General features: G+C 38.0%; 1 protein-coding gene across 2 annotated transcripts in view; it reads left to right on the forward strand.

Moving 5' to 3' along the window:
* Nipped-B (Nipped-B cohesin loading factor) overlaps positions 1–16443 on the forward strand; it is an 804192-nt gene that overhangs the window by 374071 nt on the left and 413678 nt on the right. For both annotated transcript variants that reach the window (XM_068226150.1, XM_068226151.1), the window contains 2 exons: positions 10589–10737; positions 13658–13871. In XM_068226150.1, coding sequence (XP_068082251.1) covers positions 10589–10737; positions 13658–13871 — 363 coding nt within the window. The remainder of the gene's footprint in view (positions 1–10588; positions 10738–13657; positions 13872–16443) is intronic.

Below are 16443 nucleotides of genomic sequence, written 5' to 3' on the forward strand. Positions count from 1 at the left end.
TGTAGGCCTTCACATCTACTTTTCTTTTGACTGTTATATTAGGGCATCCAATTCAAAGGGAGTCCTTCTTCCTCCTTTCATTTCTTTCCTTCATGTCCTTTTCTCATTTCGATGGTAGTCCTTACAATTTTCTTTACAGTTGCTAGCTGTAGTACCCGTCATTGACAGGACAGTCAGTTAATCAGTCACTACTACTGATCTGCATTTAGGGCAGTCACCCAGGTGGCAGTTTCCCAATCTGTTGTTTTTAGCCTTCTTTAATGATTTCAAAGAAATTTGAAGTTTATTGAACATCACCCTTAGTAAGTTATTCCAATCCCTAAATCCCCTTCCTATAAATGAATATTTGCCCCAATTTGTCAACTTGAATTCCAAATTTATCTTCATATTGTGATCTTTCCTACTTTTAAAGAAACCTCTCAAACATAACCGTGTACTAATGTCATTCCACGCCATCTCTCCACTGATAACTCTGAACATACCACTTAATCGAGCAGCTCATCTCCTTTCTCCCAAGTCTTCCCAGCCCAAACTTTGCAACATTTTTGTAACATTACTCTTTTGTCGGAAATCACCCAGAACGAATTGAGTTGCATTTTTTGGATTTTTCCAGTTCTTGAATTAAGTAATCCTGGTAAGTGTCCCATACACAGGAACCATACTCTATTTGGGTTCTTAGTAGATACTTACATGTCCTCTCCTTTACATCCTACTAGGCGAGTTGCCGTGCGGTTAGGAGCGCACAGCTGTGAACTTTCCTCCGGGAGATATTGGGTTTGAATCCCACTGTCGGCAGCCCTGAAGATGGTTTTCCGTGGTTTCCCATTTTCATACCAGGCAAATGCTGGGGCTATACCTTAATTAAGGCCACGGCCGCTTCCTTCCCATTCCTGGGCCTCTCCTATCCCATCGTCGCCATAAGACCTATCTGTGTCCTGCAACGTAAAGCAAAAAAAAAAACACCCTTTATATCCTTACTACAACCCCTAAACACTCTCATAACCTTTATTTACAATCCCATTTATGTGATTACCCCAATGAAGATCTTTCCTTATATTGACACCTAGGTACTTACAATGATTCCCATAAGGAACTTTCACCCCGTCAACGCAGTAATTAAAACGGAGAGGACCTTTTCTATTTGTGAAACTCGCAACCAGACTTTTAACCCCATTTATCATTATACCATTGTCGGCTGTCCATCTCACAACATTATCGAATTCGTTTTGCAGTTGCTTACTATCTTGTAACTTATTTATTACTCTACCCAGAATAACATCATACGCAGAAAACCTCATCACTGATTCAACTTCTTTACTCATATCATTTATATGAAAGAAAACATAAAGGTCCAATAATACTGTCTTGAGGAATTCCCCTCTTAATTAATACAGTGTCAGATAAAGCTTTGCCTACTCTAATTCTCTGAGATCTATTTCCTAGAAATATAACCATCCATTCACTCTTTTGTCTAGTCCAGTTGCACTCATTTTTGCCAGTAGTCTCCCATGATTCACCCTTAGATAGGTCAATCGGTATACAGTCCACTCGACCTCCAGAATCCAAGATACCTGCTATATCTTGCTGGAATCCTACAAATTAAGCTTCTGTGGAATAACCTTTCCTAAACCCGAATTACCGGACGAGTTGGCTGTGCGGTTAGGGCTGCGCAGCTGTGACCTTGCATCCAGGAGATAGTAGTTTCCCATTTTCGCACCAGGCAAATGCTGGTGCTTTGCCTTAATTAAGGCCATGGCTGCTTCCTTCCCACTCCTAGCCCTTTCGTGTCCCTTCGTTGCCGTGAGACCTATCTGTGTCGGTGCAACGTAAAGCAAATTGTAATTTAAAAGAATTTTGAAAAAAGACTTACACAATTGTGTGTGTCAGCACCTAATTCACTCCTTACATTTAAAAAAATCAGCTTAGTATATTTTACACTGCGGAACGATTGAAGTATACATTACATTTTGTACATAGAGTAAGAGTTCTGCTTTTACAAACCTATTGGCGGCAGCACCTTGCCTACAGACCAGTGGTCATAGCCATCGAGTATCTTGTCCACAGCAGGGATTTTCGCGACCCTAGTTCTTGATACATACGCGCTGAAGCAGTCATCTTCTGTTGATTGCCTACGTTTTGGGGTTGGTGCACCAATTAGGGCTTCTGAGACAGCTGTTCGAAACCCAAGCAAATCCAAATCATCCATGGCAAGAATATGAGCATTTCTGCAATCCTCCAAATACTCCATCCATGCATTTATCAAGGTGAGGTCCAAAAAATGCAGGGATACCTTGAGGGTCCATTTCCTGGGTATTATCCAAGAATGATAGTACTCCATTTGCTGGTCATAAACATCAACACCACCCATACAGGGATTGTAGCAGCATACAACAAAAGGACATGCTACCATATTATATTTTCTCTCTTTCCTAGACCATCTTTTCACATTTGACACCAGTTCTGCTCCATTACGTGTTGACAAGAGGGTAACACAATTGCTGCCTTGCCATTTCTCAGCTACTATCTTGTCATTGTTTCTACAGTATTCTTCATAGACACCCTGTCTAAGTTTCGAATCATGACTAAAATTTACCCCTTTCAACCTATATTAACCATGATGGTACCTGTAACCTCCAGATTAAGTTCTATAAACTTTAAGTCAGTCCCAAGTTGTGAAGTAGCAATCAAAATATACATAACTACTAGGTGCCAGAGTCTGTACTAGTCGCAGAACTGTCGAAGGTCCTAGTCCCAATTGCCTCTCTGGTAATGGCGTGGTTGTGCCCTGGTAAATTTCCAAGTCTGCTACTAACTCAAAAGAGTTAGTGATAACAATATTTTTTAGTCCTACTGGCCTTGGTGTATTCCTCACATGCTGTCTGAGCTTACACCACCCAGTAAATGGGGTCATTTGTTCATCGACCAAGTAGGACCTTGATTAACATGGGATAGCTAGACATCTTTTACGAACAGTGTCAATAATTGGTTGCATCTTCCACAGTCTGCTAGTTGAAACTTCGTCAGCATTCACTGCAACAGTTTCCACAAAATGTAAACACTGTCGAAGACAGCTAATGCAGAAGCCACTAAGACCACTCGTACATCATCACGCCAATACATTCTCATTCACGGCTACGGAATATTTCCCATAACTATATTTACTCCAAATAATTTTTTAATTTCATATGCACTAGGTTTCAGTCTTTTTCCATATTTATACAATGAATACTTTTTAGTGTAGTAGGCAGTGGTTTCAAAAAAATAATTAGGGAAATATTCTTAGAAACATTCCTATGGCCTCTAGACTGTGCGGTCCTGAAAAAATGAAAAACCTTCTAAGGCCATTGCATAATTACTGTTAATCTTTAAAATAAAATTAAAAAGTAAATCATTATTATCATCATCTTCACCGTTACTGGTTTCTAAATGCAGGCGCCTCGGAATGCCCGCGTCGTTGCTGAAACGATGTCTCGAGTTGCTCCAAGGTCTCGGACTACATCGGTCTGTTTTCAGACCAACTTTACTTTACGGGAGCGAAAGCTGGGTGGACTCAGGATATCTTATTCACAGGTTAGAAGTAACAGACATGAAAGTAGCGAGAATGATTGCTGGTACAAACAGGTGGGAACAATGGCAGGGGGTACTCGGAATGAGGAGATAAAGGCTAATTTAGGAATGAACTCGATGGATGAAGCTGTACGCATAAACCGGCTTCGGTGGTGGGGTCATGTGAGGCGAATGGAGGAGGATAGGTTACCTAGGAGAATAATGGACTCTCATGGATGGTAAGAGAAGTAGAGGGAGACCAAGACGACGATGGTTAGACTCGGTTTCTAACGTTTTAAAGATAAGAGGTATAGAACTAAATGAGGCCACAACACTAGTTGCAAATCGAGGATTGTGGCGACGTTTAGTAAATTCTCAGAGGCTTGATGACTGAATGCTGAAAGGCATAACAGTCTATAATGATAATGTATGTATGTATGTATGTATGTATGTATGTATGTATGTATGTATGTATGTATGTATGTATGTATGTATGTATGTATGTATGTATGTATGTAAAAAGTAAAACTAGTGCTTACCTCTGTTTCCACATAATTAATTGATGATGGTAGAGGTTTTGATAAAAAATTTAAAAAAAAGGCTTCCGTCTTCAGATGAAAGGTCTAGATTTTGGAGTGTGTGCTGGTAATTTTGGCAATGGTGCTGCATCAGTTCATCTCCTTCACTGTCACTCTCAGAGCTGCACAAAACTTCTGGTCTTTCACTAAGACTAGTAGAATCATCATCTTCATCCTCCGAAACACCTTTGATTTTAGAGTCACTTCCTTGTAGCAATTCCAAAATTTTCACTTCGATATTTTCCAGTGATTTGAACTCGGAAATATAAAACAAATGGGGTGTGTGAATGAGTACTTTCGGCCTTACTACTACTACCTAGTTCTGTGTGCCCGTGTAAGGAACATCAGACCATACAGGATTTATTATGAAAATTTTTATTTTATTAAAGCAATATTGCAAGAACTCAAGTGTGACAACACAGCAGTCCATTATGCATTGCCTGTAGGGAATACAATATTCTAAACCTCATGGTATTACATACGATGCTGTATCTTCACAATTTATGTTCATTAACCGATTTCAACACTTCATTGATTACATGCTGATATTCATTAAAGCTTTTAGATTAATATGATTGCAATATAAAGGTACTTACTTTTGGCACTTCTGCTTCCCGTCATCTTGCTGATCAACTGTGTTTTTAATCTCTTCTTCCTGCACCCTGGTGATCAAGCGTTAACTAAAAACAACTGAAGTACATGCTGCATATTCCGCACAAGCACTGCACTCCAGCCTAGCGCCAAGAAAACTTCAAATACGCTCAGGCAAGAGTAAAACATGAACCTGCACAATTGTGCGTACACACTTCCACGAGTATATAAAAATAAAATTGAAATTCACCGTTCAACTTTGTACTCTTTCCTTGTTAGTTTTGAAGATAAAAAAAAATTCCTGCGTTCTCTCTCTTTTTTTTTTTTTTTTTAAGTCTGCAATAATCATTTAAAGGATTTTTTAAATATTTTCTTGGTGCATCTCAAAATATTTGCCATTACCTTTCTTTGGTTTTTGAAGTCCAATCATTTTTCTTTTCCATTCTGACAATCTTTCCTCTAATGCATCCTTGCGTTCTTTATTCCACCCATCATCCTTTCATTTGCTGGAGTGTTTTTGTTTGTTAGTTTTTATTAATTTGGTATGGATGTTCTTACCAGTCGCTAGTTTCTAATTTATTTAATTTGTTCTGCAAGAATTCACTCTTGTATCATAATTGCTCTTAGTCAGTCTTATTTATTTTATGCCTAAGGTTCTTAATTTTATCTTGGGGAATAAATTTTACCTTAATTGTAATCAAATACTGATCTGTTTAAATTTATGCTCCCCTTCTTCACATTCATTAATGTTTCTATTTGGAATTGGAACTATATAAAAATCTAAGATATGAACACAGGCCCTCATTTTATGTTTAACTCCCATATTTTTGTATTGATCTTAGAAAATTGTGGTGTATTGCAAGGATTTTCCATTCTCTAGATTAATATTTTCATTATCTGAACCTTCAACTCTGTCTACTTTCCTATCACAGTTGTGTAGTTTCTATTATGTCAATCGATTTGAGCTTTAGTTGCAACTTTTTAAAGTAATGAACTGAGATTAAAGTAGGAATATTACAGGGCAGTGCAGTAGTCATGCACGGATTGAAATGCTCCCGTAACAGTGTTATTTATATCGACATACAGTTTTCCTTTTGTAGTATTTTAAAAGACTTTTGTGAAAATAACAATTCAAGAAGCTGGACACCAATCAAACTTACTGAACTTTTCTTTCAAATCAACAGCATGTATTATTGACATCCTCTGCTTGTGACAGCCTCTGACTTTTTTCTTTGGAGATATCTCAAATAGTGTGTGCTTGTTAACAAGCTTTGCAACAGGCGAGAAGCTCAAGAAGAATATTCAAGTGCAAATCGATCCATTACAGCTGGAATCTTAATACGAGTACAAAAATTTGTTCTGTCAACAGTCTATCTTTGTGAAAGCAAGTAGTGGTCATTTGAGAGAGAGAACTTTTCTCAAGTAATGAGCACTCATTTCAAAAGTCTGTGGCAGACTTTCAAAACCTTTCAAAACATCAGTTATAAATTACGCTAAGCCATGTGTGACTCCTGCCACTACCTTGTATATTAAAAAAAAAAAAAAAAAACAATATTAGGTGTGAAGTTGTTTGAGGTATGTTTTTCAGCATTTCCAAGACTGCTTCAGCCACTGCCCTGATTCTAATGTCTGAAAGTGTGGGACATAGCAAGGGTCATCTATCACCATCCCCCCTTTGTTGTTGTTGTTGTTGTTGTTGTTGTTGCATTAATTTTTGTTTGTAATTGTTAAGACCATTTTATCTCCCAGTAGTCCCTCATTTATCTTTTTGTAATTTTCTTTTTCTCTTTCTAACTTCCATCAAGTGCTAAATTTAATGATATCGCTCTATTTAATGTGCTCACTTCCAGATTTGTAAATATTACAAACATAATTGTGTCCATTATTGTATACTTAGGAGGGTGAAACAGCAAGGAATCTTCCCCCTTCAGTGTGAGTAGTCCCTTTGGTGTTTCAATTTTGTATTATTCTTATTACTTATTCATTTGGCTCTAAGTGATGTTTTCTATGCTTTTACATTTTTGTTAGCTGTATTATGTGTTGTATGGATGAGAACTGTATTGACCGGCTGATCGGTTTTACTTTCTTGAATATAATGCTATCAGCGCTGATTAAGAATAAGTGTTTTTTTTTTTTTTCCTCAAAAAAGAATTAGAACATACAAGACCTTTCATTGCCATTGATGCTTTCATGGCCTTACATTCACAACACCACAGATCGAATTGCCAAGGTCCTCCGCAAACACAACATAAAAACCGTGTTTGGCGCCGTCACTAACGTTGCACACAGTCTGGGTAAAACCAAGGACAAATTGTCCCCACTTTTACATCGTGGGGTGTACGTAATTCTCTGTACTTATGGCAAGGTATACATTGGCCAAACATGCCGGTCCATTGGTACTCGTATCAAGGAACATGAAGGAAATATTCGTCTAAACCGGTAAGACAAATCAGCAATAGCTGAGCACGCTCTATCGTCGGGTCATGATGTCGTGTTCCAAGATGCCCAAGCTCTTACCCACACTAGACACTACAGGTCCAGGTTTATACGGGAAGCTGTGGAAACGCGTAGAAATCCTAACAATTTCAACAGGGACACTGGCTATCAATTAATTAATATGTGGTTGCCAGCCATTAAGGATTTACATAGGTAGTTCCCCTCCCCTGTTCCTTCACTATTGTTATTTCATTTCATTGTTTTCCAAATTTGTGTGTTCCTCATCGCCAGATGTTTCATTCCAGTCTTATATGTATGTTATACTTTCATATGCGTGTGCACTCCTGTTGTTATGTGACTCCCTCTCAGACTGGTTCTGATGGTTTCGTCTGCTTCCGCTTCGAATGCTAGCACTGTATCATGTCTCTTGAGCCACCTGGTGACGAATGAACGTACCACTTCCACTTCTATTATAACATCTAAATTCAAACCTCATTCCTTGAAGCCTTTCTTGTGAAGAGTCGAGATTTTCTTCTGATGACGCAGAGCAAAGCTCTCTGCGAAACGTAAAGAATTTCACCTTATTTTCTTGACACGGCATAGGCCCATAATCCTATATCATGTATATAAGACATTTGTTGGAAAAGTGTTTGTTGCCATACTCGGGTTATAGATGGAACAATGGCTAATCGATTGCACAGAAGATCATTGAATGTCATTGCAGTCAGAAGCCAGAGGACAATTTTAATGTAGACAAGCCTGTTTGCTTTCTCGTTCCTTTGTTTTTTTAAGTTTAGTAAACAAAAGTTTACATACTACTTCCGCTTTTCCCACGCTGGTGGGGTCACGGGTGCGAATCGTGGCGCACCTGTGGACTTGTCCTGTTCTACAGCCAGATGACGTTTCTGATGCCAAATCTATGTAAGGGTAGCATGTGTATGTGGTGGTTGGTAGTGTTGTGTGTATGTGAGTAGGAGTGTGTGGGGACAAACATGAATACCCAGTCCCCTACTCAGAGGAATTAAAAAGACACGACTAAAATTTAAAACTCAATTGGGAATCGAACCGAACACCCTGTAAACTCAAGGCCTCAATGCTGCCATTTAGCAAAGGAGCCAGACAAACAAAAATTTACATTCCCCGTAAAAATATAATAGAGCAAATACGTGGTTTAGAGGGACATTGACTGTTTAACACTATGACCCTGGACGAGTCGGCATCCCAGCCCTGTGCCGGCGTAATTTAAACAGTCAGTAAAAAATCGCAGTTTTGTCAGTTTTTGCAGTATAAATAAACAAATTTATACGGTATACATATTCTAGAAAAAGTGGACTACCATATGAAATCATCTCAAAAATGCATACCTTCAGCATTGGAAATAAAAAATCAGGCTACAATATTGGTACATTCTGTTATCCTTGTTCACGCACTCTAATTTCTAATTCGCTCAGAAAAGTTTGAAAGTTTTCAGTCACTGAAAACAGAATTACACTTTGTTATTCCCAATACCTAGCTTTGATATGATAACACTCAAAACATTCTCCTATGCAAAGACCTACGTCATATTTACGGCAGTGTACGGTCTTCATTTTCTTTACAGCACGGTCAGTGTTGTCTTTGGACTTGTCTTAGCAAACCTTGCACTTACACTGCGACTGTCCTTCTTCACGCCCATTGCAGTTATTCCGTGTGGAATATAATCTCTACCTACTAGCCTTCCTGCAGATGATGCTAGTGATTCTTCAGTAATCTCAGCAGCAACACTACTCAGCAAATCATCTACCCAAACGTTCACAAAATTTTGATTGGGGAAGAAAAAACGGGCCTGTTCACGGGAGCAATATCTTGTTTTCATTGTGTTCCCGTGCTTCGCACCTCCCTTCGTCATTTTGCGACTGGTTCTTCTGATGATTCATCATCCTGAGGGGCTTGTAGATTTTCATTTTCTTCTTCACAATCGCTCTCATACGGATCAGAATCCGAATCGTTTACAAGTTCCATAATAATCTGTTCACTTATCCATGGGCTGTATGCATGCCTAGGATTTCCTTTACTTGTACTATGTCCGGGATCCATATCTCATACACAGTATAAATCAACTACTTAAGAGATGATTGCAGACTGCTGCCTACTAGACTTCCATTCTAAATCTGTGAAGTCATATAATCCATCATTAGAACACGTGCGCATAAGTTTGAGCTTATCATACCAGAGCGTTGCGAGGAGTATGTATGTAAGCAATTAAGTAAGATCTAGCTGAGCGCACGTGGCTATGTAACTTTGTTCCAAGGTTGCACTACCAATCACTACCGATCCGATACCACCCCCTATCAATAGTAAAGGAAATCGACAATGCATTAAAACAAGAACTAATTCGATAATATGAATAGCTTTCAAGTGCCTGAATTTCAAGTTTCGTAGTAGTAGTATTACTAACCGCCGGGTGCATAGTGTTAAATGAGGGACAAATATGTGATTTAGGAATTTGAAACAGAAGTGATGCAACTGATCAATTTTCACTTGTGGAGTGTCTGATGTGAATTGTGGTGAGTACCTAACAATTGACAATAATGTTGCTTAATTTAGGATGCCTACAGTTCCTTGAACAAATCGGGAACAAAAGTTCAAAATAATTCTGGTAAGGGAAACTTGGAAGAACCAATACCATCAACATCTGAAGCTGTTACAAGTCATATATAACTTGAAAAGATTTGTTTGGTCTAAATTTAAATTGTTTTGAATGTTCATGTAGTTTTTTTGTTTGATACATGATTTACGTATATCTAATGTAGAAGACTAGTTTGGAACTACTTTTACAATAATAAATAACAAAAATGCTGTACACCAGCTGAATTAAAACTTATACTGCAGTGTAAAGGCTAGGAAAACAACAGCTAGGGGATCTGCCACCTGGGCGACTGCCTTAAATGCAGATCAGTATTTATTGATTGATGATATTAATTTACCGTGTACCAGCTGAGTAAATCCTCATAGTATTGTTCTTTGAAAATTATGTGTAACAGTAAAGTGGGCTTTAGGGTTAGAATTATAACCATTTGGGCTTAGGAATAAGACAGGAATACCAGGACATACAGTAAATTCCTGTTGCAGCAGATACTGGGGATTGATAGCAAGAAAATCTTGAAGATATATTTACATTTCTTTCCTTTCTCTTCTAGAGAATAACTAGTACACCTTATAGTTATCACTGTATGCACTGAAAGAAAATGATATCTAGAAGCCCTGAGCTCTTCTCAATTAAATAGTTTTACTTTATGAGGATTCATTGATTTTGAGTCATTTCGTTCACATTCTTGATCATATTCCATTTATTTGCCTGTTTGATATTTGGAAAAAACCTCTTTTACTCATGCAGTAAACCAAGTCTTTCCAGTGAGATACTAGGCATATCTTATATTTATTGTTATGCCTTTTAGGGTCATCTCCTGCCCAAGCAAGTGTGGCACCTGTGGGTCCTGAGAAGGAAGAAGCAAGAATGCTTTGCAGTAAGGAAAAGAAGTCCAGTTCTGTACCTGACACCCGATTAAAGGAACCTGTGGTCAGATTAAATAGGTTATCGGCTGAGGTAAATATATGATCCATGAAGATAAAAATATAATTCTAAAATATATTGAGATTTTTTTTATTTCCTCTCAATTTTTACTCCTTTTTATGTCAAGTTTAGGCTAAGCAATCTTCAGATGGGTTATAAGAATATTAACTCGATTTCTGATTGGATTTGTGGATGTTCAGTTGACAAGAAATTTTTGTATAGTGCCTCTTCAATAGATTCCAGGATTCCAGCAAGATATAGCAGATATCCTGGATTCAGGTCAAATGGACTGTATCGCGATTGACCTATATAGACATTCAATATGGTAGATCATGTGAGACTATTGGCAAAAATGAGTGCAATTAGACTTGACAAAAGAGTGACTGAATGGGTGGCTAGTTTCTAGAAAATAGAACTCAGAGAATTAGAGTAGGTGAAGCTTTATCTGCCCTTGTGTTAATTAAGAGGGGAATTCCTCAAGGCAGTATTATTAGACCTTTATATTTTCTTACATATATATCAATGATATGTGTAAAGGAGTGGAATCAGAGATAAGGCTTTTTGCAGATAATGATGTTCTGTACAGAGTAATAAATAAGTTACAAGATTGTGAATAACTGCATAATGACCTCAATAATGTTGTTACATGGACATTAGGCAATGGTATGATGATAAACAGGGTTAAAAGTCAGGTTGTGAGTTTCACAAATAACAAACGTCCTCTCAGTTTTAATTAGTGCATTGTTGGGGTGAAAGTTCCTTTTGGGGATCATTGTAAGTACCTAGGTGTTAATATAAGGAAAGATCTTCATTGGGGTAAACACATAAATATGATTGTAAATAAAGGGTTCAGATCTCTGCACATGGTTATGAGGGTGTTTAGGGGTTGTAGTAAGGATGTAAAGGAGAGGGCATATAAGTCTCTGGTAAGACACTAGCTACAGTATGGTTCCAGTGCACGGGACCCTCACCAGGATTACTCGATTCAAGAACTGGAAAAAATCCAAAGAAAAGCAACTCTATTTGTTCTGGGTGATTTTCTACAAAAGGGTAGCATTACAAAAATGTTGCAGAGTTTGAGCTGGGAAGACTTGGGAGAAAGGAGACGAGCTGCTCGACTAATTGGTATGTGATAAAGATGTTTATTCTCATCCTGAAATATTTGTTCCGGGTGAGTTAATTTATAATACCATTATACTTGGTCCGTTATTGGTCATTAAAAATTTTCCAGCTAACTCATTCCTGGTTGCAAGCATTTTGCCCCAGTGTGCTAAGTTGGCCTCATCAGTTGGTAAATAGCACACCTACCAAGACGCATGGCTAGTGCATACCGTGGAAGCCACTGCGTAGGCTACTTGGGGCCACCGGCAGTGCCAATGCACTATGAGAGACTTTGTCTCATTTTTTTGGTAAGTGTGCTATTTACCAACTGATGAGTCCAACGTAGCACACTGGGGCGAAACAATGACAACCAGGAATGAGTTAGCTGGAAAATTTATAATGTCATCTTCATTTTCTTCATTTTTACCTGCTGCTCCCATACTGAGGGCTTGACAGGTGAAGATAGTGTGCTCCCAGCATATGCACAGAGAGCAGCTAGCACACAGTCTTCGTCTTTCTGTTTCCTTTTCCACACCATCAGTCAATTTGTTTAGCCTATCAACTTCTTCGGAATCCATTTTCACTCACAACACAAGTAAACAGTCAAACAATTCGTGTATACGAACAGTTGCGCATTCAGGGTTAGAACAAAATTCAACAAACGGCAGTAGTCGCTTACAGTCAAAAGCACCGCACACTCACATAAACATCCACAGCGACAAAAGAAGAGCAGTTAGGGAGCGCTACCTGGCTATAAACACTAGAGGAAGGATGCGGGGTGGATATGGTGGAGGGAGAAATCTGTCCTGTAACAGTCGTAGACAGAGTAACAAAAGGATGGGTGCAGTCGAAAAGACCACGGCACAACATCCCAAGGGTTAAATTGTGAAATCAGGGGTCTCTTCCTTACATCTACAAGATGACATGTTTTGTTCTAAAGGAACATCGTCATATTCTATCAAATCAGTTATATATGTTGTGTATTTGTAAATTCATGCATGTCCTTCTGCTATTAGTAAAATGTTTTCTTTCCAAAGTAATTTCTAGTGTTTCATAAATTTGTATTTTGGGCTTGACAGACTGACTAACTGTAGGGTTATATTAAGGTAAACCTTGCATAAAGGCAGTCTCCATAACATAACTGGATGTTGTTATTGCTCCATAGGATTTTTCGATCTTCCAGTCATCCTTAAATCCCTTGTATATTGTTTTATTCAGCCCAAGACGACCAAACATACAATAATTTTTTGAATGTGCTTCAGTTAGATAGTATGTTTATCATAAAAGCTCTATTGAAGTAGTCATAATTGATGGAAGAGATTCTGATTTTCAGTACATTTTTCATACACAGGTGTGGTTCTTCCAACTTGTACCCCTTTCTAAACCATGTACATTCTCTGCGATAGTACGCATTTTGATTCCTGTTCTGTTCTTACTTGTGTTATTATTCTGTGATAACATTTGTTAGTGGTGTTGGCAGCAAATCTTAAGTTTGATGTAAATTTGTTCCAACAACATTGTGTTTGATGAAAAATTAGATGTTGGCTTTTCCGGCGTTTGCTCTATTAACCAGCGCTTCGTCTTAGGTCTGACACTAGACTCGTCAGAGTGTTTGTCGGCTCTGTCTTATTCAGATTTTCAGCAGTCCCTTCTTCTTTCTTAACTACTCTCATTAGTTTATAGACACTAAATTCTCTGTAACCATAAATGAGTATAATGTGCTCTTTCATTAAATTTACTATACTTTTGTTTAAATCTAGTTTATAGGAATTGATTGTAATTTATCATATGCTTTATTTCTTTGTGTTTCTGTAGACAACTTCAATGCCCTTTCCCTTTTTTTTTTTCACAGGATCAAGCATTAATGCAAAGAAGTTTAAGAGCATTTGCTGAGAAGTCTCCATCGTTGGCTAGCAAATTAGGACTTACGGCTAATAATAAGCGAATTACGCAAACCAAACATCTCAAAATCCTAGATTCCGGATCAGAAAGCGAAGATGAACCTAAAAACAAATCAAAATACTTCAAGGCCAGGGAGAAGGAGCGAGAGATTCAGCGTCAGAGAGGTATGCTAATAATTATTGCTAATTACTGTATAGATATGTATCACCACATATTATTGCATATTAGCGGGTGTAAATTTTCCTAACCTTTGCTAGTTAAGTATGCTAGAGAAGCGTGTGATCTCATCCTAATATTTGTTATTGTTCTATAATATATGTCTTGACTGAGCTCAATAGCTGCAGTCGCTTACATGCGGCCAGTATCTAGTATTTGGGAGATAGTGGGTTCGAACCCTACTGTCAGCAGCCCTGAAGATGGTTTTCCATGGTTTCCCATTTTCACACCAGGCAAATGTTGGAGCTGTACGTTAATTAAGGCCACAGCTGCTTCCTTCCCACTCGTAGCCCTTTCCTATCCCATCGTCACCATAAGACCTATATGAGTCGGTGCGACGTGAAGTAACTTGTAAATATATATATATATCTCCAACGCATTTCTTCCTTCTAGGAAGCTAATAATTACTTAAAAGGTTCATATTTGTGATTTAAATAGTAATTATTCTCATATTTGTATAGACTGACTTTTTTAGTATGAGGCTTTGTCCCAGATTGTATAATAAAGTAGAGATGAGTGTTAAAAACTCCCCTATCCATCAGCCTAGAAGTATGTTTGTAGTTCCCCCTCTTTGCAGGTGAATGCCAGTACGGTACCCAGTATGTACTGCACTGTCATGGCCACTTCCATCTGAATATTTGTGCTAGTTATTTACAAATACACACCTACTAGTATAGACATAAGACAAATGAAACAAAACTTAAGTACATCAGGGCTGGTGGTCAGTAAGTCTGGAGCATCTTACATGATGTAGCAACACTGCTTATATTGCCAAATGTAAATTATTTCTCCAGGTTTGAAGATAATATTTTTAATTACCTTATTATAAGGCTTCTGCTGAAGAAGAATCATAGTGAATTTCTGTATACATATCTCACCTGCTGTGCGAGTAATTCTACCATTGCTCTTTGTAAGGTTTGATTGGTACAATATGGGGCCACGATAGTTTACATCAACTGTACGGAGTGTGCTTTTTCCCTCATTTTGTTTTCATTTACAGTATATGCTTAGACACATCCATACATCATTATAGAGCCATGCCTCTTGCGTTCCGTCCGTAAGCCTTTGTGAATTAACTATGCACTTCCACAATCCTCTGTTTGCAACTATTTCCATGGGCTCGTTCAGATCCACAGCTCTTCTCCTTAATATTTAAAATCAGAGTGTAACCTTCATCATATTCGTCACACTCTGCTTCTCTTACCTTCCATGGTTGAGGCTTTTGTTCTCATAGGTAACTTATCATCTTCCATCTGTCTTGCTTGGCCCCTCAAATAAAGCCAGAGTATGCACACAGCTTCATCCATTGAGTTCATTCCTAACCTGGCCTTTATATCCTCATTCAGAGTGCCCTCCTGTCATTGTTCCCACTCAGCTAAGGTTTATAAGTTGTTCGCACTCAACTAAGGTTTGTAAATTTTTCCCACTAGTTGGTACAGCAATTATTCCTATTACCATCATGTTTGTTACTTCCAACCTACTGTACTAGTAAAGTGTCCTAAGTCCACCCAGCTTTCCAACCAGTAGGCTACTGCAAAGTTGGTCTGGAAACAGACTGATGTAAAGAAAATTCCACCTGCAAACTCGGTTCTTTTGTACAAAATACACTTGATCATAAGTGCTTGCTCAGTACGCTAGCTTGTTAAACCTGGATTCAGTTTCACATACCGTACTTCATACTGACAAAATGCACATCCTATTTCATAAATTGATCGATCTGTTCCGGTTTCTTTATTTTCTGCCTAACATCCAATCTTCTTAGGTTTCATCACAATTTACATCACTCTAGTCTTGGGAATGCTAATTTTCATACCTGCATCTTACTCAGGCTGCAAAATATTAAATTGCATGCTTTCAGTACATTCAGCCATTAAGACTAAGTTCTCAGCCCGTCACCACTGTTTTTCATTTAGGGCCATTGCCCAGGTGGTTGATTCCCTATCAGTTGTTTACCTTGTCTTTTCTTCAGTACTTTCAAAGATGTTGGAAATTTATCAAACATTTCCATAGGTAATTTATCCCAATCCCTAACTGCTCTCCCTATATGCAAATATTTGTCCCAATTTGTCCTATTGCAATACCATCTTTATATTATGATCCTTCCTACTTTTAAAAACACCATTAAACCTTATTTGTCCAGTAATGTCATTTCACACCATTTCTCCACTGACAGCTAGGAACATCCCGTTTACACAGTCCTGGCCATATTATTAAACACACAGTGAATTTTAACATAATACTAGTTTAGGAGGTATAAAAAGCTATTAAGATTATTTTGATCTGGTTAAATGAAGGGATTTAATTTCTTCAAACATTACAGATTATTATTAAGTGATATACCACACAATTTTAATATTAATTATTATTGTTTAAAAAAAAAAAAGTTCAATAAGCAGAACTAAACCAAACATCTCAATATTTTGTCAAGCCGCCTTCAGCTGTTATGAATGTTGTGATTCAGCTTGGCAAACTGTTAATGCAAGCTTCTATGGTGTCCTGCATCTTTGGGTGTTGATACAA

This window comes from Anabrus simplex, chromosome 2, assembly GCF_040414725.1.
Source record: "Anabrus simplex isolate iqAnaSimp1 chromosome 2, ASM4041472v1, whole genome shotgun sequence".
NCBI lineage: Eukaryota > Metazoa > Arthropoda > Insecta > Orthoptera > Tettigoniidae > Anabrus > Anabrus simplex.